The sequence below is a fragment of the Protobothrops mucrosquamatus genome, unplaced genomic scaffold, assembly GCF_001527695.2.
Source record: "Protobothrops mucrosquamatus isolate PMUCROS unplaced genomic scaffold, P.Mucros_1.0 scaffold890, whole genome shotgun sequence".
In the NCBI taxonomy this organism is placed as follows: domain Eukaryota; kingdom Metazoa; phylum Chordata; class Lepidosauria; order Squamata; family Viperidae; genus Protobothrops; species Protobothrops mucrosquamatus.
In genome coordinates this window covers 124,907-151,138 of record NW_015387144.1, presented here as the reverse complement: position 1 = coordinate 151,138, position 26,232 = coordinate 124,907, and the positions used below count along the sequence as shown (strand labels likewise).

The window sequence follows — 26,232 nt, the reverse complement described above, 5'->3', positions numbered from 1 at the left end:
TTGTGTATGCATGCGCACTTACATTAATGTGTTTGAGAATGATTTGTGGGCACTGAAAGGGAGAAGGGTTGGCATGACAATGAGGGTGCTTATTGCAAGAAGGTGGAGGATTTGGTGGACTGATGCAAGGAAAACAGCATAGTTTTGAAAAAAACAAAGAGATCATTATCAATTTCAGAAAAGGCAGGAATAGTCACATCCTCTGTGCATTAATGATTCACCTGTAGAGATGGTTACCAGGAACAAATTCCTGGGTGTGCAGTTAACAAGTAGACTGGCTTGGTCGCTCAACAGCGAGACACTGGTGAAGCAGGCACAGCAGCACCTGCATTTTCTGCATCGCATGAGAAAAGCACATCTTCCTTCCCCTGTCCTCACCACTTTCTACAGAGGGACAATCGAGAGCATCCTGTCATACAGCATCACAGTCTGGTTCAGAAGCATCACTGCTTCAGACAGGAAGGCAGTGCAGAGAGTGGTGAGGATGGCTGAAAAGATTATTGGCAGTTCCCTCCCTTCCATCCAGGACATAGAACATAAGCATTGCTTGAGCAGGGTCCACAAGATTGTCTGGGACACTACACATCCTCTTCATGACCAGTTTTCTTTATTACCTTTTGGGAGGAGGGTCCGTGGTATCTGAAGCAAAACATCCAGATTCAGTCACAGTTTTGTTCCATACAGTATTAACCTTGTGAACTCTAAAGCTTTCTCCTTCCGTTAGGTATTCAAGATGGACAGTGATTAATATTTATATGTTACTTATATGTAAGAATGTAGGTCTATACATATGTTGCATATAGTATGTTTAAATGTGTGTTATGTATGTTTACACTTTGAGAGCAAGCAACTAAATTTCATTTGTAATGTGTGCCATTTTGCCCACAGTAAAAAAATGACAATAAAGGTTTCCTAAAATCTAAATCTAAATCTACAGGTGAGATCCATTTTGTTACTTTTAACTGATAATTGTACATTGTTAATACTGGTTTTTTTAAGCATGGCCTCTAGCAAGTATATATGTATACAGTACATGTAGGTATGTGAATGCATACATGCATACCTACGAACCTGTATGTGTATACAGTGTATATACTGTATATGTATATATGTGTGCGTGCGGGCATAGTAATACTGGTAGTCCTTATAATTGAGCCCAATTTTTCTGTTGGTGAGACAGTTGTTAAATGAGTTTTGCCCCATTTTATGGCCTTTCTTGCCACAGTTGTTAAGTGAATCACTGCAGTTGTTAAGTTAGTAACACAGTTGTTAAGTGGACCTGGTTTCTCCATTGACTTGCTTGTCAAAAGGTCACAAAATGACCTTGAAAACTGCAACCATCATAAATCTGAGCCAGTTGCCAAGGGTCTGAATTTTGATCATGTGACCACAAGGATGCTACAAATGGTTGTGAGAAAAATGGTCATAGGGCACTTTTTTCAATGCTGTTGTAACTTTGAACGGTCACTAAATGAAAGATTGTAAGTCGACGATTACCTGTATACATGCACATTTACATGCTTTTATCAAACTAAATAGAAGAGCCATGTACTACCTCTCAAGATTGGTGTTAGCATTACTTGTAAGGGAGTAGCAAGGTTTTTGAAGCAGTGGCACCAGCAGATGGGTCCAAGAGGGTTCCAACTTAAGTCAGCAGCATCTTGACACATTGCAATACAAGTCACGTCTCCAACACATCATCATATACCTCAAAGGAACAGAGTTTGTGGCCCACTGCTGTTTTATCCTTCTGACAGAAGCTGGAAGCCACTATGGGCACTGCTACTTTGAATTCAGAGAAAGATGGGTGAATTTAAAAATAAATTATGGCCTATATATGCTGTAGGGACTAACAGTCACACACATAATAGTTTAAAGATGCCTAAAATTATTGATAAAATTATGTGCTAAATTAATACATTTTTTGCATCTGCAATGTCACAACCTCACTCACAAAGCAGCAATTTAAACACTCACATGAGTTGAGCAAAGGGAGAAAGTCAGTTATATTCATTGGCAAAAGATAGTTAACTGAAACATCAGTTATAAAACAGAACTAAAAAACACAAGTTTACCAATAAGTTACTTCATGTTTCTACATCAAAACAAACATTCAATATACTGTAATAACAAAGAGCAGAATACTTTTACATATATCAACATTACCAAAAGGGATACTATTTGCACAGCATAGTTAACATCAGGACAAGATGAGTGTTCTTCAGTTCACAGGAGGAATCTTGCTGTGTGTGTGTGTGTGTGTGTGTGTGCGCGCATGCGAACGCACACGCAGGTAGGTAAACAGATGGTATTTTGTATTATGTTGCCATTTTAGCTTCGTACTTACTTAAGATAGAAATCACACATAAAGTTAATGAGATAAAAATAATTTATATCACAGCTACCATAATGTGTGTGAATTTCTCTTCCCAGACATCTTGGTAATTATTCCCCAGGCCATTTGGAGGCAACAGATTATTTGCTGTAGCCTAAATATTAATTTGTTGCATCCAAATGGGAAATAGTTTTCAAGCAGTGTTGCAGAGGAATCCGAAATTCTCTGGAAGCTTTATCAATTAGAAAACAGACACAATTTCCAGGGTTGCCAACCACTACACAACCTTTCCTGTGACTTGCAAGAGATTGGATGATGAATTTTAAGACACACACACTGAGTCATGTAGCATTATAATATATACTATACAGCAGTGTTTCTCAGTCTTGGCAGCTTGAAGATTGTGTGGACTTCAACTTTGATGTTGAGAAACACTGCTATACACTATTTCATTTATGGTTCGTGTCAACCAGAAACTGACCACCTCAGAATATGACCCAGAATCTTCGACTATGTGCAAGATTCCATAGCAAACCAACAAGAATTCCTTCACAGAAGAGGAAATGTGAAGATAGTTCACTGAAGACAGAAAGTTCAAAAATCCCCCCTATTTTATGTACATTATTTATGGAGGCTTTGATCTGAGGGGGAAAAAATAATGATTTGGGATAATTACAGGCATGAGAAATCAGGAATCACATTACAATAATTGGAGTAGTTTTACATACAGAACTCAGTAGCATGCTAAAATACAGGTTTTAACAAACACGTGTGCGATGGCCCCAGCTGATGGGTGAATTCAGTTGCAACTGAATTATCTTCTTAAATGTTAACTGTTTGTCTGGGTATACAAACTCCAGCTCATGTCATTTCAGTGGTAGTAGTTGCTGAAGGCGTGCAAAATATACAGCAGTGTAGTGATAAAGGCAAAGAACTGAAAAAGGAAAAAATGGCAACATTATTACCTACAATTTCCCCATTCCCAAAGCAAGTTAGCGTATCAGACTAGGAATAGTTTTAAATTCAGCTTCAAATTCAGTTTCAAAATGAGTCAAAAACTAACCTTACACCTGTTTCTCTTTCAGCTACCCAGCTTGCTGGATTGTTGAAGGATAAAATGAAGGTGAAGAAAATCTGACAGAACACAGTGGATTGTCACATAGATTCTAACTTTCCAGGCTCCTGGCCTCTAAAGGTGTTAGCATGCAACTTCTATTTTTATAATGACACGGGAGCTGTAGTCCCCCCCCCCCCCCCCCCAAAAAAAAATCCAGGTGATAAAGAGCAGGCCTTCCTAATGAACCATGAGTTTCCTTATATACCTGTTTGGCCTGGGAAGCAGATTAAATTTACCATTAACCAAAAGGAACATGTGGGATGAACAAACCATCTTACGCCAGCAATGCTTCTCTGATGCTCAGGGCTTTGTCTTCCCCAACACTCAGGCTCCTTGTTGAGTTAAACTCCTGCAGTCTGATGGAGTAGTTTAGTTTTCAAGTCCCTTTCACTGTTTACACTCATCCACATCCTGAATTAATTACTTTATTTATTAATTGGAGAAGTTAAATATAGAACAATTGACAAGTCAACATATTTTGTCAACTCTAGCTCTGTATTTTCATGTCTTGTTTAGCTACAACCCTATGCCGAAGGAAAAAGAAGACTTCTTCTATAGAAAAGTGTTCTTCATTATAAATCCAATATTAAATAGGTAGGGATAGACATGCTTGCGCCAAAGCAGGCCATGTCCTACGTGAAAGTTAATACTGCTTTACAACAGGGCTTTGTTCATACTTGAGCCATTAAGAGTCACATTTGGCCTTTGATGGGGGGGGGGGCTGTATTCCAAAAGGTAACAGCTGCAGCCAAACCAAAACTAAATTTACAAATTTGTAATGTAGTTTAATTTAATTTACTCATATTAGGTGCCAGCTGATAGGGGGGCTCATAGTATAACAAAAATGTTTTTAAAATCAACAAAAACAGATGAAAAGAAAGAAAGAAAGAAAGAAAGAAAGAAAGAAAGAAAGAAAGAAAGAAAGAAAGAAAGAAAGAAAGAAAGAAAGAACACTTTTTGAAATGTTGAGCCTAGCAGAGGCTGCCCTGCAATTTTCATTCTGGTTCCAGCAATAAAATGTCACCAGCAAACACTGAAATGGGAGGTTTCAAACAGACAGATAGATGCTCAGATGATGTGAGATTCTTACCGTGGCTGCAACATTGAGCTGATAGTAGCGAGGGATATGTACTTTTGGCACTTCAGTCTCTGAATGGATTGTTGCATTTGCCTGCAACACAGCAGCGCTCAGGTAAAAAATGGCTGTGGCTCCATGGTAAAGACTATCCTAAAAGAAGAGAGAAGTAGATGTGGACAGTGTTAAAAAAACAAGAAGGAAATGTGGAATTCTTCAGCCTGTATAGGACATTATGCAGAATTGCCCATTAAGTACAGAGGAAAGTCATCCTGGTAAGCAGTCCATTCATCATCTGAGATACCCACTTCAAATCTCTTTAAGCTGCAGGAGTTGTTGCCACTTACCAGAATTTTCCAGGATTCAACGTTTTTATGGAAGCCAAACAGATAACTCAGGAGGAGCAGGAAGGAGATGACAAAGGAGCTGACCGAGACGTACATGACCCATCCTTGCAGCAAAGGGAAATACACATTGGTAGCTGCTACAAGGATCCAGACCCAGCAACCAAAGATCTATTAGGGTGAAAAAAGTTGAAATACAAATGATTATCACTAAACTTTTTTCCATTTCATTTCCATTGGTTTAGTCTCTGATTTATGCCTGTATTTATTTATTTGGTTGATTGGTTGATTTATACATTTCATTAAAATGTAACTCTGGAGCAGAAGGCTAAAGTACAAATAAGTTATAACACCATCATATAAAATGATCTATCTTAAAACAACACAGTAAACACACTGACAGCAACACATTGATGCACAAAAAGTCCACCTGAAGCTTAGTTAGACAAGAATTCTTTTATATGTAATCTTAAAAGCTAACAGGCCACTGCACCAATCATTGTTGGTGTCATGGTTCCCAAAGAAGAAGCTTTTCAAAGAACTTTGAGGCCTTGTTTACCTTAAAAAATCCTTTTATTGCTACATAGCTTCGGCTCGTACATAATGAAGCCAAAAACTGAATTTTAACAAAGCATAACTCACTCCTTCATTTAACAGTCATCAATCACGTTCTCCAATTAGTTTGAAGTGTGAACTTCTCCCCCCCCATCTCCTCTGGTTACAACTGACCTTGAAAATACTGTACTGAATATTGTTATGGCTAACTATCCCCCGAGTACATACTTTCCCCCCTCCCTTCTAACATTGTCTGACTTTAATTCTAGAAGTGATACACAGGTTAAATAAAACATGTCTGCTTCTTCATATATTGTCAAGCAAGAACATCCGATGTTAGCAGCCTTGACAGTTGGACCATTGCAGTGTATCTCAGTCTCTAAAAACTGAATGTGTGTGAAACCAGTCTTCCTTGTCCAGGATTATATTGGCTATATAAAGAATGACCCTCAGCAAAAATAAATATTTATATTATTTAAATAATGGATTGTAAATATCTTTGTAACATGCTATTATGATAATACGCAATATCAGCAGGATTTTTTTCCTAAGAAACATCTAGTCCAAATTAAAAATATTTCCCTTGGATAACTAATATATATGCATATATTGTGGTTACTATGAAGCGGACAAAGTGCAAAACCACCAATAATTTTTTCCAAAGAGGGCACAAAAGAGAACCAGTCCCTCATTTCTTTCTTTATTTTTTCTTTGAACAAAAAAATGACAGAGCAAAAACTTTTTTAAAAAGTTAAATCAAGAACAAAATGTAAACAAATGCATGAGAGAGAGAAAAATGAACTAGGGAACGGCAATAGAGTGTTTATATTATAAGAATGTGCATTGAATCCTAAGGAGAAATACTAATATTTTAAACAATTATATTCAATATTTCCATCCTGAACAACATATGGTACAAACCAAGGTAATTCATTAAGAAAACTGTTGTTAAAAAAATAAAAACTGAAGATACCAATTGGGGGAAAGGGGTTGTCAGTTAATGTCTATTAAATCCAATTTTAAGTAAATGAAGTAATTTATGTCACTTGCATCACTGAGTCATCATTTGCACAAATGACATAAATGGATGCATGTTCCATTGAAACACCAATTATGGTGTTACATATCAATTGTCCAGTCTGCTTTGGAAATTAAAATGTGAAATAAAACCAAAATCTGAAGAAAAGTGCAAAGTAAAATTTTGTCAATTGCATTCAAAGTTCCCTAAATGGAATTCTGAGGAATTCACCCTATAGCTAATAGCTGGTGACCAAACTGGACTATAGTTATTCTTCATTGCAAGGTTTTATCAATGATAACATATCACTGCTACATTATCTGCCAAAGCAATTTCCAAAGAGGGTCAGTCTCATTATTGAAGTATTTTGAAAAATCAGTAAATGACAAGTTATCTACTTTAATATTGTTTTTGCTGCTGCTGCTGCTGCCACCAGAGCATTTTTGAAAATAGCAGATGGAAGGAACTAGGACATTTATTTATTTATTTGTTTGTTTGTTTGTTTGTTTGTTTGATAGCTTGATCTTTTTGTGTATTATTTATTTATATCCCGCCTTTATTATTTTTACAAATAACTTAAGGGAGTGAACATATCTAACACAACTTCCTTCTATTTTCCCCACAAAAACAACCCTCTGAGGAGAATTGGACTGACAGATAATGAGACTGGCCCAAAGCCACCCAGCTGGTTTTCATGGCTAAGGCAGAACTAGAATTCAGGGTCTCCCACTTTCTAGCCCAGTGATTTAACCACTATGCCTAACTGGCCCTTATGCAATAAAGAGGGAGCTATTTGCTGTTCTATTTGAAGCAGTAAAATATCTATACAGTTTGACATGGAATGGTATTTTGTAGTTGAAAAAGAGTAGATCATTTTTCCTCATAGGTTTACAGATTTATGTGAAAGCTACCTCCCAGGGCTGATGCAATCAATTAATGTAGATACAATTACTCATCCAAGGTCAACCACTCCCTTTCACATTCATGTTCAGGAATTCAATTAACCATCTGATTACTTAATATTATTTATCTTATCTTGACACTGGAATGTAGAAAGCAGAACTTGCAAGGTTCTACACTAATTTAACAGCAAAGGTGTGTATTGGCAGAGTATAGAATATATGATTAGAAGTTGGCAGTTACAACTCCAATCACATTTGTTCTTTGTGAATTCGGTAGAAGGTTAGCTCCATGACTAACGGTCAAAATGTTTGACTTGATGTATCTCCTTGATTATGAACAGCAGGACAAATTATGAAAAAAAAACCTGTGTGTCAAAAATGTATTAAAAGTTGCTTAAAATGGTAATATAGTTTAGTCTATTTTTTTTCTAAAAATGTTCAGACATTACAAATCTTTTATTAAAAAAACAATGTGCATAATTATAAATATTTAAAAGGACTTATTCCATAGAGAATAAAGCAGCCTTGCAAGTATATAAATAATTGTGCTAAACAAAGGGTGATCTTCGCACTTTAAACAACAAAATCCCTCATCCTCATCACTACCATCTGTCACCATATTCTGAGCAGCGGAATAATAGTACATTTATAGTTCAGTTTTGTGCATATTTATTGTATTCAGCGAGGTTTCTCATTTTGGAATTGTGATCTAAATAATCAACATATATTTTTAAAAGTATAATATTATATTAGGATCAACATAAATTTGAATTCCTGTCTCACAAACAGCCTGCTTTATTCTTATCCATTTCTCACTCATCTTGATTGTGATTGTCCTCAAAGGGAAGGGTGGACAAATGACATCATATGCATCATTATGACAGTGCAAATGATGCTATGACATCATTCTGCTTATACAAGACCTCTGGCTGGCTTAAGATTGCAGTTCTATCTTTCCAGACAACAGCTGCATGTATACTTGCCTTTATGTGCAAGCTCTATGTAAACATGCATAAAGTTATGTTGCAGATGCACCTACCTATTTTTCTCTGCTAAAGACATATGTTTCTAAGCTCACATGCAAAGGATTGTGTTACATAGGCACCTGTACCACAAACCTAGCCAGGTTCAGTGTTACATTTGTTTTGGTGGATGCCACCCTTGAGTGATATTGACTGCCTGTTTTCCTTATGTGTCATCAATAAGCCATTTCAACAAATCCGCATTAAAATAATAGCCAATTGCAGTCATGATCAATCAGACCAGAACCCTGCCTAGTCCAACATTCTTTTTCTAGTCCAACATTCCCATGGGAAATAGGACATATTAACATCTTCTTTGTTATTTCCAGCAACAAGTATTAAGAAACATGTTGCTATTCATTGGATAGAGAGGGAGAGAAAGTGTAGGATAAAGATTAAGCCTAAGAAGGCTTCTCCAAGAATTATAGCAATATGTGACAATCTAAACTGATTGTAGAACAGGACATCAATAGATATGGCCACTATTTTATCCAATCTTCTCCAATTCCAGGCTATATTAATAATGGATTTAAAGCAAATGTGGTTATCTCCCTAATACTAGATCCTAATAAAGCAAATTCTTGGTATTGATAATATCCCAAGACTTGTCTCTAGCATCTATACGTATAACCAAGAAGAAACAACTCAAAATCTTGAAGAAGTCAATGTAAGCAAAATTCTGTGCTGAATAGGAGCAGTGATCTGATATCTGATTCTGATCTGTTTTGCACAAAATGTCAATTTAGAATCAAACAGAGATCCTTAAATAGGACTTCCTGAAATATTATATGTATAAAACTAGTCATTATTCAGAGAAAAGATTATGAAACAGACAAGGAAAAACACCTGTGATTACATTTGGAAGATATATCATTTGTAAAAATATTTCAGCATGAAAAGATTGTGCCCCTTAAGAGTCATTAATTCCAAAGAACATGATTGCCCTGCAATTCTCTTTGTCTGTCAGGTTCTTGTATACCTATTTCAGCATACTTTGTAATGGTGTATCCAGAAGTACCCAGCACTCCCACTTCATTTCCAAGAAAGAAAGGGGGGGGAAACTTGATCTGAAGATGCTGAACTCTTTATTACCCACCAACCGGCACACACCCATGGAATGCCAATGAGCAAGGATCACTGCCAAGAAAGCTAATGCTCCCCCTTGCTGAGAAATTATCAGACAGGTTCTTCAAGGTGGGGAGTGTAGGAATACGCAATGAAAATTCAAAGCATTCAAAATGAAACCGCCACATATTATTTCAAAAGCCATAGTGTTATCTATGTCATTTTGTTTCTAAACTGCAGGTTCTTTCCAACTACATTATAATTGTAGTTTCTACAAATTCTCAAAAAATAATAGCTGGTGCAAAATTCACATATACAAACACCATGCTGTACAAAACTACATTCTAAACTGAACCAGCCAGATGCAGGTTCAAGTCTATTCTTAGCTACAGTTATTACATTTTGTATGAGTCGTTTTTCTAAGGCCAATTTTACTTCACAGAGTTGTTATAATATATTAGCGTATGTAGCTTTGAGCTCCTAGATAGAAGAAAGGTAGGATAAAAATGCAATTAAGAAAAAAAATGTAATTTCATTGAGCTGAAGCTAGTTTTGAGCTGTGATTTCATTGAGCTGAAGCTAGTGACATTGTCTAAGTTGCTTCTGCCACACATACAAAAAAGGAAATAAACATCTGGGACCCAGATGTGCTTGAATATTTTAAGGGACAGGAACAAATAAAAAAGATTTAGGGTAACAAAAATCAAAAGGAATGTTCCTGCATTTCATCCTAACTTTGATTCCCACATAAGCAGCCATATTTCACTTTATATTTAGTTTTTGTCATGATATTCTTCATGAATAGCTTTCCTTGCCCAACACTCAAAGAACTAAATATTAATTTAAAATATATGTATCACGCAGAATTATAAATTTTAAATCGACCTCTTCCCATAAGTTTGTTATTTGTAGCAATTCACCAAACTTTCATGTTGCTTTCTCATGAAAACTCTCAATTATTGTGTCACTTGTGAAAATGATAACGAAAAACAGAAACCCTCTTCCACTGAGCTGCCCATATTTTTTTTTTTTGCCTGAGCACAACCACTGTTACTATAGTCATTGAGTTCTTCTGTGCCACCATGGACTTGAAGATGTATTGCCCACATTGAGTAATGGTCTCTGGAACAATATTGCAAAGAAGGCATTAACAAACATGCTTTTATTTTCTTGCTTGCTTCATTTTTATTATAAGCCGTCAGCCCCACAAGGTAGACCAGACAAAAACATCAACTCTACAAGAAGGCTAAAACTGTTTCTATTAAGATTCAACATGATAACAGAATCTTCAAGTCTGGTTTTAATGTACCCTTCCCACTTTTATACTTCAGTGAATTAGGGAGGTATCTGTCTGTGCTGTTTTCAAATGTTATCTGGGTAGTTTGGACTTAAAATATATATTTACCACTGGTTGCCTTGGCAACCGAGATTGCATCAAGGTAATCTTCCTTACTATTTACACAATCTTTGCTGAATAGTTTTCATATAAATAAAAAATACACGAGCACCCATGCGTGCACACACACAAACACACACACACAACTCCAGTTAAGTTAAAATCCCTGCCTCGTACAATGAGAATGCAATTAACATAAGGAAAAGAATCCCTCTGCCATGTTTTATAACTCTTGAATATAACTTCCTGAAAGTTCTCAAAGTGAAGCATAATACAAACTGCACTGCCGCTACTTCCCAGTGAATTTCATTATCACACTATGTAATGATGACAGCTACTTTGATCTGCTATTTCTTAAAAAAATAGGACAAATTCCTGAATGCCAAGTTCCACAGATGGATGTAACCATAGGGAATCTCCAAGACTGTCAACTTAATCTGAATTCAACTGCATTTAAACAAGGACATTCTATTAGGGTCCCCCCCCCCACTGGATATATAAAATCCAAGATACCAGCTGAATCCTCAAGAGATAATAGTTCTGTATCTTTTGTTACCCAAACCTTGATGAGATTGACATAATTATTTTTTGTGACTCAATTCTAGAGACTTATTAGGAGTAGGAATGGGTGAAAGGGCAGAAAGTCCTATTCCTCTCTCTTCCCCTTTTCTTCTCTCCTACAAACAGACCTGTACAAAGTCTGGGGTCTCCTGTTTAATGAACTAGACTGAAAGTGACAATGCTTCCATCTCTCTTCTTTAGATATGCTATTCTTTTGGCGTTTTTTTAAATTCTTCTTCTTGTGCCATATCCGTTATCGGATGTTGGCGATCATGTTAGTAACAACCTTTAAAGCGCTCCATGGCAATGGACCTAGTTATTTGCAAGACCGCCTCCTACCAAACACCTCCCTTCGACCAGTCCGCTCCCACAGAGAGGGCCTCCTTAGGGTGCCGTCGGCCAGACAATGCCGGCTGGCGACCCCCAGGGGGAGAGCCTTCTCTGTGGCAGCTCCTGCCCTCTGGAATGACCTNAATAAATAAATAAATAAATGTTGGCGATCCTGTTTTTATCAGCAGCCGCACAAAAAAGTGCTGCTGAGAGTTTTTAAATGAACTCTTGAATTCATTAATGAATTAATGAATTTTCTAAGTTGCTACATGGGCCTTTCTTCTGTTCCTGAATTAATCAGCTCTGCTGTTTCTCCTTTGTGAAGCACTTTTAGTTGAATCAACCTTTATCCAAAGAATCACATGCCTAGCTACAACTAGTTTGTAAATCAATCCTTTTTGGATTATTAATTGTGAATATCTCCACAATTCACTGTTTGAAAATATTGACCCATGTCTTCAGAGAGCAAGTCCTGTATGAGCACAGCATCTTACTCAGCCTCACAGCAGCCAAGTTGAATAATCGAAGAATAATTAGGGAGGGTGGAAGAAAGATTCCACAAACCCTTGTAAACCAGGTTGAATACTGTAATGCAGTATTAATATCTCCAAGCTAACCATTCCATTGCTGACATAGTTTCTAGCTATAGTTTTCTGAAAATTAGGAACAAAGAGTCAATCTTAATATACATCCAAACTGCTATCATATGATCAGCTTCATAGTTATATGGGTATTATATGCTTTACATATATGAATATATAAAGAAGTCTATAAATTTGTACTTATGTCCTCATATCCATAAGTCCTCACACTTATGACAATCACTGCATCTCTATAGTCAAGTGATCAAAATTTTGATGCTTGGCAACCAACATGTATTTATGATAGTTGCAACATCCTGGAGTCTTATGATCATTGTTTATGACATTCCCAGCTGACTTCCAACAAGCAAAGTTAATGGAGAAAGTTTTATTTCTTTATCAACTGCATGATTCACTTAACACTATGACAAAAAGATCAGAAAATCAGGTTCAACTCACTTAATACATGCCTTACTTAGCAACAGAAATTCTGGTCTCCATTGTGGTTGTAAGTCAAGGACTAACACAGCTCTCTTCTAACAAAGCTACAACTTTGTGCTGTATGCTAACTGTGGATAGATGCTTTAGCTCCTTAAAGTGCACATTTTAAGAGCAATGGGAAGAAGATATAGGGCATGTGCTTTGATGCATAGCTGATCAAAATATGCAATTCTTGAACCATAAAATGAAGTAGGGAAAGTTTACCAATCTTCAAATAAACCATTCATTAACTATGACCACAATTAGCATAAAACATATGTGCATAAACCTGCATATATCATATAAGTAGCTAGTACCAGGAATCATCACTATGACTTTGTACACTATTTCTGTACTTATAGTGACACTACATAGTTTACAAAACTGTTCCATTTTAAATTGGAGATAGGATTTTAAAAAATACAACAAAATTAAGTTAGCTGACTTACCAGCTCTGGCAAGATTAAGGCATATGGTATTGTTTTAAAAATGGCCAGTCCTGAAGGAGTGTCTTCAGGTGCTGGGCATCCAGGTGTTGGTCTTGAAGTTTTGGAATCCATTTCTATTGTCTCTATGTAGCTGTTGTTACGATCTGCTATCCACAATTACTTCTGCAGCAGAACTGTTGGCATGTGAAGCTTAAAATAGTATCCAGTGGCACACCCATGTGGACGTCAAAGGTGAAATCAGTTCCAGCCTGGCAGGTAGCTGTAGTCATTGTGGAAGAATTTCATACTATACCAAAACTAAGGCAGCTCATCCATAAGAGATCAGAGGTCAAGTATCCTGGTGGATATATTTGTATGTGATTAAATATCCTTTGGTAGCAGAAGGAGATGAACCTACAGATTCTGACTCTTTCTAAAAGGGTTCTTTTTTGAGGATCGAGTTCCCCTTTGGTTCCATTCCGAAGCATTGCCACTGGGAAGTTTCTTCTAGAAATCTTACATATCCTCTAGTCCGGTGTCTCTTAGTCTTGGCACCTTTAAGATGTGTGAACTTCAACTCCCAGAATTCCCCAACCAGCAGTTTCCAAGGTTGAGAAACATTGTTCTAGTCCAAACTAAATGGAGAAATTTGGTAAATCATCCCCAATAAATGATTATCCAGCTGAGCCTCTGTTTCAAAATCTCCAATGGAGCAAGTTGTGTGTTTAATTTTAGGAAGTTACTCCTAATATTGATTTTTCCTTGATTTCTGCCCACTAATGTCCTGCTGCTTCAAAAGAGAACAGCTTTTTTGTTTTCCCTTAGACTTACATTCTGCACCCTAAATATGCTTAGCTCACAGAATATGCTTGCAAGTCCTCATCTCATCCTATATCTTTTCTGACTTCCTCCAACTTCTCCACATCCCTTTTGAAGTACAGTACTGAGTACAGTACTGAGTACTGTACAGTACTGAGTACTATACACAGCATACAAGCATAATTTATCTAGAGCTGAATAAAATTGAACTATTGTTTTCTTGCCTGTGTCTTGCGATCTTAAACCTCTGAATTAGTGAAGCTACGTGACCACTCCTACAGCAGAAAGGATTAAAAACTCAAGTTTCTTTTAACTGCATATTTTGGAAGGGTTTGCTGCTTAAGAGCTACTTTACAAGTGAGCATACTGCTAGGAGAAGCCAACAGGGAGGGGCAGCAATAATTTAACAGAACAAAAGGCACAGAGAGGAAGAATCTAAAACCTGCTTGTGGAATTAATGCCTGTTTTGTTGTTTTGTTCTGCAATCAATACATGGCGTTATACATGTTTTTGAGCAACAATCATATGGCTTCAGAAACTCTCAATGCTAGCCTCGAACTCATTTATTCACCTTTCTAAAGAATGCAATTTGTCTTTGGTTCTTACATGGCCTTTCTTTTTAATGGGGAGCAGAAGGTAACAGGCAAATTAATTTTTACTGCATTTGAGCATCTTTTGCCAATCCTTCAATTAATGCGAAATAACAAGATGCCACCCAGTGGGCACAGGAATGCATTGTATAAGAACTATGAAACATACAATTTCACTTGTACAATCTTTCCCAAAGGGTAGGTAAATGATCACTGAATTGATTACTGAACCATAGTACTTTTTGGTAATGGGGACTTTGTTGTTTTTCCCTAGTTACTGTCCTCACAGCTTATTTTTAATTCCAATGCAATTGAAATTGAATCCCGTGCCCTTTGTTTCAGCCATTCTTTCATTTTCTGAGCATTTCCTCCTTGGGATAGAATAACAGAATAACAGAGTTGGGGAGGGACCTTGGAGATAATCTAGTCCAAACCCATACTCAGGCAGGAAACCCTACACCATTTCAGACAAATGGTTGTCCCAATCTCTTTTTAAAAAATTCCAGTGTTGGACCGTCTGGAGGCAAGTTGTTCCCAATTAATTGTTCTGTTAGGAAATTTCTCCTTAGTTTTAGGTTGCTTCTCTCCTTGATTAGTTTCCATCCGTTGCTTCTTGTCCTGCCTTCAGGCGCTTTGGAGAATAGTGTGACTCCCTCTTGTTTGTGGCAGCCCCTGAAATAATGGACAGTGCTATCTTGTCATCCTTAGTCCTTCTCTTCATTAAACTTTTCATTAAACTATGATAGTTCATACTGAAAGTCTAGTGACAACATACTGAATTATTCTCAACATTTTAACTATGAACGTTTGTGCTCTTTAAACAAGGATGGCTGTGAGGTTTTATTTATTGGCTGGGGCACATTAGTTTGTGTACCCTTCTTCTATAGTTTTGAGAATAGTATAAACCAGGGGTGGGGAATCTTGACTCTTTTATGACTTGTGGTCTTCAACTCCACAAGTTGAAGTCCACAAGTCATAAAAGAGCCAAGGTTCCCCACCCCTAGTATAAACATTTGAAATAAAATGAGCAGAGGTCCTTCATTTATACTCATCAGATGTAAACACTCTATAAATCTACTTTGCTAACAGTTTTGTAAGCTGCTGTCAATCTATACATAGATATATCCAGAATAGATGTTTTGTGTTAATGTATTAGAAATTATACATCATACAAACAAACCCATATAGGGAAAAACCATGCACCTCCAAGAAATACTGTAGTGTTGAGGATTATCGTATAAACCTACCTACTCATTTTCTACAATGTTCCTGATCTGAAAGGAAGACAAGTACACAGCAAGGTGCTTAGCCTAAAGTATGTTTAATTTTATACATAATTTAATTTTGGAGTTTGAGGCAAGGAATTTAAGTCTATTAACTTAACTTATTTTCTAACCATTTTAAGGGGAACACTGACATGTTTGGTTGAACAGATTCCATTGTCTTGCTGTTAATTGATTGGGAACACATCCAAAAACATGACTAGTTCTAGTTAGCCTTGTTGAACCAGTTTCTTCTCTACAGCTATATTTCTGTTTTGGGATCATTATGCAAATTAAGGCAATTGTCATTTATTTCAGTGACATGTGTACTTGGAGATCAGGGCAAAATCCAATGGTGAGTTTCTGAAATAAATAGTTGGTAGATAATAAAAATGAAGCGATTTCCCCTTCTCTAAACCTTTCAACCAGTATGTGCTTTCAGATGTACTCCATCCGGACTTTCAAATTCTGTGACACAGCTTTCAAGACTGCTTTTAAGTCTTCAGGCAAAAACAAGAAGAAAGCCCTCTGCACAGGGAAATTCCATTTGTGTACAGTTGAATTCAGCACTATTTGGGAAACTTTCTGCAAACCAGTCTCATTTCATTCTCAAAAAACTACATCAGTATCTTTGCTTATCATTCTGGAGCGATAAAATGCCTGGCAACAGTGAAAAAGGAAAAGATGTTGATAAGCCCCACTAAAGTACTAACATAGCAACACAGATCTGTCAAGTCTACTTCCATCCTACCAAGCAAAAGGCAGTGGGAATACAGGTAGTTCTCGTTTAGCGCGCACACGCACACACACACACACACACACACACACAAATGTCATAAATACAGGAATTGGCCACAAAGTTACTTTTTCATTACCACTGTAACTGGTACAGTATCTGTATAATTTGTCTCACATTCAGTGTTTGTAGTAGATACCAACATTTATTAAATGAAATTTGCTTAATGTAAAGAAATATAAATGAAATAGGAAAATAACTCCTTGAAGAAAGACAAAAACATGATAAAATATCTTTAGTATGCATTTACTTCCTTCATAAATATACAAATCAATAACCAACATGATAGTTAAATTTTTAAAAAGTTTATCAATACCTTGCATTTATGAACCTGGTATAAAAGTTTTAGCCAAATGATAAAAATACATTTTGGAACACATTATCAATTCTATTTAATTAGTTCGTGTTGGCTTGGCAATTGGTAGATGAATAGCCACAAATGTCTTTCATATTAGAGGACTATTTTTTCTAGCCTCTCCTAAAAAATCATATGCAGTTTCCATGACATCAAAAGCTTTGTGAGGGCTTTCCAACGATAGCAGAGAAGATAGACTACCACCTCTTTCTCGATTTTTCTTCAGGAATTCAGCTATTATTCGCCAGCGAGTGCCTTCAGATTCTTCTTCTGCCCACTTATACTCTGGGAGCGACACAGACTGAAGAAGCGGATAGACGGTGTCATGGTACACCAGGACAAACACTGATTTCAGAAAGTCCCGGTCTCTCTAATTAGGAGGAAGAGGAAGCAGAATACTTAAAATGTATTATTCCCTGAGAGCATCCTAAAACTTTATCTTTTTTGTATTAAAACTGTCACTCTTTATCTGATGATACTGATTAGAAATTACCCATTTTTATATTATATGTTACATAAATGTTTGCAAGTCACTGGGAAATAGGACTTGTGCTTTCTCAAGTTTGTATCTATAAAAACTGAGTAATTCTGACAAATGACAAAGGAAAGATAAATTATCCTTAATTACCCAGTTTCTGAAATATGAATGGTAAAGAAGCTGAGCCTCAAAGAATTCAAAACTGTAGTAAATTAGATTACAATAAGACAAGAATAATCCTTTTCGTCTCCTTCACTTTTACTAGCATTAGAACCACTGGAAATTCAACTCACCAGGATAATAGAATGTTGCAAATTAAACTAATTACACAAGAATAACATTGAAATTATTAGATATTGATATTGTTCTTACAATTGCTCAGCATAGAGACACTTTAACATTGCTGATGTTATAAACAATATATTTTGGGTCAGGTTATTGGATCAATAAAAAGAAAACTCAGTTGCTTATATGGAATTGGACAAAAGAAGAAAAACAATGTACATGCCAAATAACCAGATTTAACACTGATAATAAGAAGGTAAAACATTAAGGATTTTTCTTGACAAGAAACAATAAAGATTTATTCAAGAATAATTATTTGCCAACTTGCAAAAATATAACTGATATTTTCAGATGGAAGAAACTAAAATTATTCTAGTTAGACTACAGCCATTAAATGAATATTCCATTAAAAGGTAACTTCCCTTTTCAAATGATTCTAGTTGTCATTGAGAATAAGTTGCTAAATAACTGGCATAGATATGAATTATAATTATAAACACTAAGAACCTACAGGATTTAGGAGAACAAGGTGGTGTTGCAAACCCAAATTTCAGACTACATCATCATGACAGCTATTTAATATGGATTTCAGAACAGATCATATCTTATATAGTTCTATAACCCTTATAGAAGGGCAGGTCTTCCAAATGGGCTGCATGGATATATCTGAACTAATACCAACAGAATAAAAATTCTGTAATAGGATAGCTAATGTTAAGTAATCTACTGAATATATGAGATATATACAGCAAAAGAGTAAGACCAGGCTTTCTTCTCCTTGCACCATTATTAAAGGTTTATTTTCATGAAGATGAATTTACTAAGGAATGTGTTCAGCCGAAAGACAATAACCTGTTTAGACTGAAAGGTAGTCCTTGCTTGATGACCACAACTGAGACTGAAATCTTGGTCACTGAGAGAAACGGCTGTTAAGCAAGACTCCCACATGATTGTTTTGCTCAACAACAGCAATCCTGGCATTCTGGATTGCAGTCATTAAGCAATCTCCTTGGTCATTAACCAGATGGAAGAAAGAACTGCCTGTTGAAGGGTTTGAGCTCCACTTTCTTATTTATTTATCTAAAAGATTTGTATGGCCGTTCATCTTAGAATACAGCTCTGGTGGCTCACAATAACAAAAAAAACCACGATTCAGAATCTGAACAAGTTAAGGACAATATGATGAATGGATGAAACACTTGAACATTGTTACAGAAATGCAACAGTGGGAAATTCAATAGAAGGAGAATACTAAATTTACTTGGAACATTATACTTAGAATTGGAACATTCTAGTGTTGGATATTATTCAACTCTTGATTGCTAAAATGAATTCAAATGGTCCTTGACTTATAACCACAGTTGGGACCAGAATTTTAATCACTAAGAGATGCGGTTGTTAACATCATGTGACCACACCTGATTTTAAAACCATTTTTACTGCAGTCATTAAAGAAATCACACAGTTGTTAAGCAAACCTGGCTTTCCCAATTAGTGTTTGTTGCAGACTGGTAAGATCACAAATTGCAATCAGGGGGCCACAGGATGTTGCAATTGGTTATAAATGCAAACCACTTACCAAGTGCCCAAATTGTGATCACATGACTGCAGGGATTGTGCAACTGTTATAACTTCAAGGACAGGTACTAAATCACTTTTACACTTTTTAGTAACTTTGAGAAGTGTTTAAATAAATGGTCCTTCAGTCAAGGACTACCTGAAATTATTTTTCTAGAAAATGCTGGAAATGTACTCAAGAGTCTGGATCCCTTTTTATATGTTATTGCAGTGTTGTAAAGCTGAACAATATGGAAAATCACAATTGTAAACAACACATTAAGAGATAAAGTCATCATTCCACTGCAACCTGAGATATTCTTATTATATTTCACTAGACCATATGTCCCTTCAAAATATACAGAATCAGTATTATATATGCTAATACCGGAAGAATGTTATATCCTTTTTATTGCAAAAGACCTTTGACTTACTCTTTGAAGAATGACTAATTAAATTGTGGAAGTTTGCTTTGATGTCCAGATTAGCTTCTTACATAAAAAGTAAATCTGATGCAGAATTTAATTCTAATTGGAAATGATTCTTGGATTATGTTATATCTGGATCTGTCACACATCCGAAATGTGGGGGTTTTTATCTATAGAATTATATATTATTCTGAGTTATAACTTTCAGTGTTGATCTGATGTACTGTTACTGTTTATAGCTTTGTCAATGATTAATACTGTGCTAACCAAACACGTTCAATTCAAAGTCCAACAGGAATAATTATCCACATCTTATTTCCTGTCTTTCACATGCTCAATATTTTTCTTATATTTCTTTCTACTTAAATTCTTTCAAAACATTAAATCAAATTTCAAATTCAAAAATAAGAAAGAATAACGAAAAGAAAAAAGAAGGAAGAGGAGGAGGGGGATAACCCAAAGTAGACACATATGATGAGTCTTATCTTTATTTTTAATGCTTCCTATCACAACAGAGTAATGTTCTGCTCTATCTTTAAAGTAAAATTATAGCAGTAGATATCCTTATAAATTAGTTGAGTTCTTCTTATTCATATACTAAATTACAGCAAATTAAGCCATCAATTTAACATTTGTAACACTTCCGCTTTGTACCAGCTTGCCTTCCAGTGCAGCTGGGAAAAAAAAAAGGCATAACTTGAGCTTCAACCTCTTGGTCAGGTCCCACAAGTCGACTATGTTCCTCTCTAAAGTAGGCAACTTTTTCTTTTTCATACCTTGTATTTAACTTTAAAAGAGAGAGAAGACAAAAAAAATACAGAAAAGGAAAGAGAGAGAAGGAAACTGAGAAATTAAAAAATGCAATGTAAAAATTAACAGCAATTCCATCATCACAGGTTGCGATATCGGAATAGATTCTACTCTAAACAGTTTGCAATAAAAACAGCTGAATGAGATGGCCAAACTAATTTTCTGGCTACTGTGATCACTGAAAACAATTTAGACATGTGCTGCAATATATTGTGGAAAGAGAGCCTTTACATCCAGTTAAAGTCAAAGCTACCTAGACATAAAGATTTGCTGGACAAGACACTAAGGACTTCTTGAGAAAAAAAAAAACCCTTCAACAAAATGCACAATTTCTGCAGGACTCTTCCTATCAAGAAGCTGTGGGGTGCGGGTGGGGGGAGAAGCCTAGGTTCCCTGAATGAGCACAAGACAGGACTGAAGCTGTAGTCTTCTTCATTTGGAAGTTTTCTGCGCAATGAGACATAGGATCACAATTTCATTACATGTTTAAAGTACTGTCTTCCTAATTGAAAATGCTTACCTTTTCTGATCTCTTCAATGTACTTTCTTTCTCTGCCCAGGAACTCTAAAAATAATAAATTTCAAAACTTTACAGACAGTTGTCCAATTTTTAAAGTGTTTTTATATAGGTACAGAGGAATTAGAAGGACTGTGGGGTTATACGCTGTAATTCTTTGTGGTCTGTTGTTTTTTACATTACACCAACGGAAAGTTGAGGGTTCTCACAGGATTTTCAAATCCTGAAAAAGACACGCTATTCCAAAACCCTCTGAAAAGCTCAAAGAAAGAAAAGACCTAGTTTCTGGTTTACTATAAGAGATATGAGGTGAGTATAGTTCCTCAAAATATAATTCAAAACTGTGTTTTGAATCCTAAATCCACCGATATTTTCCTTTTTTTAAAAAAAAAAAAGAGTTGGATCTAAAGTTCTTATCAACAAAATTCCATTAATGGGGAATATCTGTTACATACTTCTGTTATAAGCAATAGAAAGTGATTTCTACCAGTCCCTCTATCTCTCCTGAAAAACTGCATTACAGGACTGTGATATCCTCTTCAAAGTAATAAAAAAAATAAATTTCTATTTTAGTGGTAATCTTCCTAGATTGCATTTCTTTTCATTAATAAGTATACCATTTTTAATCTAATTGAATCACTGAGAGTTGGGCAGCATATACATAAATTATTATTAAATTATTATTTTCGCATTTAGCACACTCTTTTCAATAATTGAGTGCTATCAAAAGACACCCTCTTAATCTACTTGCCTTACTCCAGCTAGGCAAATGCACGTTTTCCAGGTTTTTCTCACTGGAACCAATATTTATATTCAATTTACATCATTGGAGAAGTTACCAGAAATCATTCCTGCTATAATGAACTACTAGAAATTTTATAAGTTGCAGAGCTTTCGTTTGAACACGCCACACCCTGTAGTTGAATTCCAACCCCTCCTAAGCCAATCTTTGTAAATACTTGGAGCATTTTCCTTCAACTTCTATTTACTTTACTTCTATGCTATTTCTTGAAATTTAATACCATAGGAGTAGTGTCTCAGAAGAACTGCTGATAGAAATACGTAAAGGAACTGAAACCTGTCATCTTGAATGTTACATTTAATCTGAACTCTACTTTCATATTTAGCAATGCAATACATTTTACTCACCCTGAGTGCATCCATAATATCAGGCTGTTCCATGAGTTTAGGAAAAGTTGCCAAAATTGGATTGCTGATCAAATCTGTAAGGGGAACCAAAACATATAACCTATTCTTATGGCTGCTTTAGTGACATTTTATGTATGACAGAAGCAATTTAAAGAAAACTATAAGCACTACCCTTATACAAGTAGTCCTCGAGTTACAATCAGTTGCTCAGCAACAGTTCAAAGTTACAATGGACCCCAAAAGTTCTGACAGCCTGGATTTATGGCCACTTGCAGCATCCCTTGACTGCGTTTTGCGACATTTTTGCCAAAATTGCCCCATAGCGAACAACTATTGTGCTTAACAACCATCCTGTTTGTTCCCTTTGTTTGTGTCAGAGGCACCGTTTAAAACATTTCTAGGTTCAAAGGATTAGCTGGTGACATCACCGCTGCCTGGGGAAGGCGCCTGGGGGAGCTTCTTTCATGTCCCCGTCAAGGAGCTGAAGCAAATGACAAGAGCTCACCCCACCACACTGAAGCACTTGGGTCTTGAACACATGCTCGCTAACCTCCAACCTAGTGTCCTAACCATGTGAGCCACTGTGCTCTTATCCATGTTGGCTTAATGACCACCACAAAAAAAGATTGTAAAATCATGAGATGACCTGCTTGGTGGCACAGAGTTTCGTTGGTGCAGTGGTTAGAATGCAGCATTGCAGGCTAATTCTGCTGACTGACAGCAGTTCAGTTCTTACCAGCTCAAGGTTGACTCAGCCTTTCAGTCTTCCAAGGTCAGTAAAATGAGGGCCCAGATTGTTGGGGCAATATGCTGACTCTGTAAACCGCTTAGAAAGGGCTGTAAAGCATTGTCTAAGCGCTGTAGCCATTATGGTCATAAATTAAGGACTACTTATATTTTTAAAAAGCTGACTTCCATTTCTTGGAATACACACACACACACACACATAATTAAATAGTACAAGTAGTCCTCAGTTACGGCAGCAATGGATTGCTGTCACTGAGCAATGTAGTAATAAAGCAAAGCATCACATGACTGTATTGTTTAGTGATGGCAATTCTGGCAGCCCCAACTACCATCATAACCCCAAGACATGCAGGTTGTTAAGTAAAAAGGTGGCAGGAGTCCCAGATAAGGAGCATGGGGATGCTGCAAAGGGGAGGGAGGCTGAGGATGGCTTGAATAGCTCAGCACAGGGAGGACCTGGGAGCGTCAGTAGAGGCTGCACATGGAGGGAGAGATGTGCTGTAAGGGGAAGTGACTTACCAGAGCAACTTGTAACCTTTCCTGCTAGCTTCCCCATTGACTTTGCTTGTGGGAAGATCATAAATGGCAATCATTTGATTATAGCTCCCTGCATCGTGATCACAGGACAGCCAAGCATCTGCATCGTGATCACATGACCACAAGAGTGCTACGAGGGCTGGAACTTCAGGGACCAATTGTATGTCCATTTTTTTCAGTGCCACATAACATTGAACAGTTGCTGAACAAATGGATGTAAGCCAAAGACTACCTCTATGTCATAAACTGGGCTTCCTAACTCTCTTTTGCTCTACAAATGAATGAATTTCATTTGAATAATCTTATTTATAGTTCTTGACTAACAGGAAAACCATTATCCTTTAATTTGTGCACTTTTTCAAATACTTCTATTAAGAAAATCTGCATAAAAATGAGTACGTTGGGAAATATTATCTAAAAAATTAAAAGCAGATGGATGGAAATTAGATAGGATTGACCCATAACTGAAGACATACTGTATATGAGATACCTAAGACCAAAATGAAAGTCACCCATTCCTAATATAAAAAATGAAAGAGAGCAAATATTGCCAACTCTTACCAGGCTAAGCAAGTAAATTGAGTGGGTGATTTCTATTCATAAGCTGCAGATACTGGATGTTATTTCTTATTTGTTCTAGAATAACTTTATGAAACTTTAGGTGACATAAAAAAGTGCCTATTCATTTAATTAATTTTCCAGAATGAGCTGTAAAATGCAGTATTTGTCAGAGCTTTTCTTCCTCGCAAGGTGTTAGTGCATTCCACCCTCCCATTAAGCAAAAGAACTCATTGTCCAAATGTTGACCCTATGTAAAGAATTGGTGATACATTATAGTTGACTTTATTGCCATATAACCCCAGATCATTCACCAAAATAACAGCAACTGGTAAAATTAGAACAATACTGACACATGTGGTATATAATACTTGCAGTTCTGCCAAAAAAAAAAGATGAGGAAAGAAATGAGTTGCTATAGAATCATAAGAAACTCTCAACCTGCAAAAACAATTCCCTCCCCTGCAAGAAATGGCACATTGCATAATAAATGCTGAATCCATGGGCAAGAAAGACCAGTTATACAATTTAGAAAAAGGGCGGGTAATTTTTTTGTCACAGCATTTCTAGCTGCACTTACCTTAATAGATCAGTATTATTTTTTTAAAAAAGCCCAAGAAAAATAAATGCATTTCATTTTACATTATCATTATCATACCAAAAATGGATTTGAATCAGGAAAGAAAGAAAGAAAGAAAGAAAGAAAGAAAGAAAGAAAGAAAGAAAGAAAGAAAGAAAGAAAGAAAGAAAGAAAGAAAGAAAGAAAGAAAGAAAGAAAGAAAGAAAGAAAGAAAGAAAGAAAGGGATTTCCAGACAGAAGACCGTAATTACTAGGTGGTCCTCATCCAAACTGCAAGATGCTTATTTGGTCCAGGCACAGACTTGAAATAGGTACATGTTTGGTTTCAGCAGACTCAAAACATTCATGTTCTAGGGGGGAAAAATGCGTTCTGGGGTGGGAGACTGTGGAGAAAATGCAATGTCACCCATAGCAGCTGCAAGGAACAGAGATGCTGAGAAGACTGAGATGGGATGGAGAGGCCAGTCAGGTATGTTGTGCTTGAATTCAAGCAGAGTGGCAACGCACTGGGTAGATCAAGCAGGTGAGTTGCTACACAGGTCATGCAGAGGAAAAAGTGGAAAGGGAAATGAGGCACAACGTTCAGCCATAAGACACCCCCCCTCCAATATTTTTGAAAGGAAACCCGGAACAATTTAAAAGTTCTGGGCTTCAGTTCATCCAGGCCAAGACCTACTTCAAGCAATTCAATCAAAGTTCCAAGGCACAATTTGTATTATGCTTTGAAACACATTTTCAACAAACTGTAAGTCACAATGTATTTTGTAAATAGCTTACTGAGAGGCTGTTACAGTCACATCTTTGTTACAACATTAAAAATAAATGACCGTAACCAACCAAAAGCAAAAGAAATATGTTTTATAAGACTGCATGAAATATCACTGGGACAACATATTTTTATCTTAGAAGCATCTCCAATCCAAGCCTGAGTATTGAAAGTATTTGCTGTATTTTCTGCTCTTCAAAGCCGCAACTCTTACCTGCATGTTGCATATTTGGTCTGTCTTTCAAGAGTACATCACCAAGGATCTGACGATAAAACAGTATGAGATGCATATAGCACATGCTGCCAATTAATACTTCTGGTAATAGGCTGATTAAAAAATGAAAATACAGCATTCATTTCAGGGATAATCTCAAGTGACATTTGGGCACATCATAATATAACTTTCTTTCTGACCAGATCTAAATGATTGCTATGGCAATCAATTAGTGATTTTGGCATTAAACATAGAAACAAATAATTCAACTTTTTTTAAAAAAACATTTAATTCAGACAATTCCAAAGCATTTCTATTAATCAAGATCCTACTATAATGCTTTTTTCTAGATTACCTTTTGAAAACTATAAACACCCTGCTCCCAGTAAGGTAGATAATATAAAATTTCCTCTCTTTCAAGATGTTTAATTTCTTGTGCATGAGAAAAACTGTCATCAAATCTCATCAGGCTAGTACTGTTTATTAAAAAGAATTAGATTTCCATATTTTATTTTATTTAACTTATTTAGAGACCAGTTATCTCCCTCAGAGCAACATATATCACATAATCCAAG

At 36.3% G+C, this 26,232-nt stretch overlaps 2 protein-coding genes across 2 annotated transcripts in view; both read right to left on the bottom strand.

The window, feature by feature from the left end:
- Positions 1-1,982: 1,982 nt before the first annotated feature.
- Positions 1,983-13,428, bottom strand: MALL (mal, T cell differentiation protein like). Its single transcript, XM_015819295.2, has 4 exons — positions 13,231-13,428; positions 4,875-5,042; positions 4,543-4,680; positions 1,983-3,269 (listed from the first exon to the last, which is right to left on the bottom strand). Exons 1-4 carry the CDS (start codon positions 13,339-13,341, stop codon positions 3,207-3,209), a joined length of 480 nt encoding a protein of 159 aa, XP_015674781.1. The 5' UTR covers positions 13,342-13,428; the 3' UTR covers positions 1,983-3,206.
- Positions 13,429-16,906: 3,478 nt separating this feature from the next.
- NPHP1 (nephrocystin 1) overlaps positions 16,907-26,232 on the bottom strand; it is a 34,523-nt gene continuing 25,197 nt past the window's right edge. The window contains exons 17-20 of the mRNA XM_015819294.1: positions 25,658-25,770; positions 22,256-22,329; positions 21,110-21,154; positions 16,907-17,401 (exon numbers count right to left, since the gene is read on the bottom strand). Coding sequence (XP_015674780.1) covers positions 17,123-17,401; positions 21,110-21,154; positions 22,256-22,329; positions 25,658-25,770 — 511 coding nt within the window. The 3' untranslated portion in view covers positions 16,907-17,122. The remainder of the gene's footprint in view (positions 17,402-21,109; positions 21,155-22,255; positions 22,330-25,657; positions 25,771-26,232) is intronic.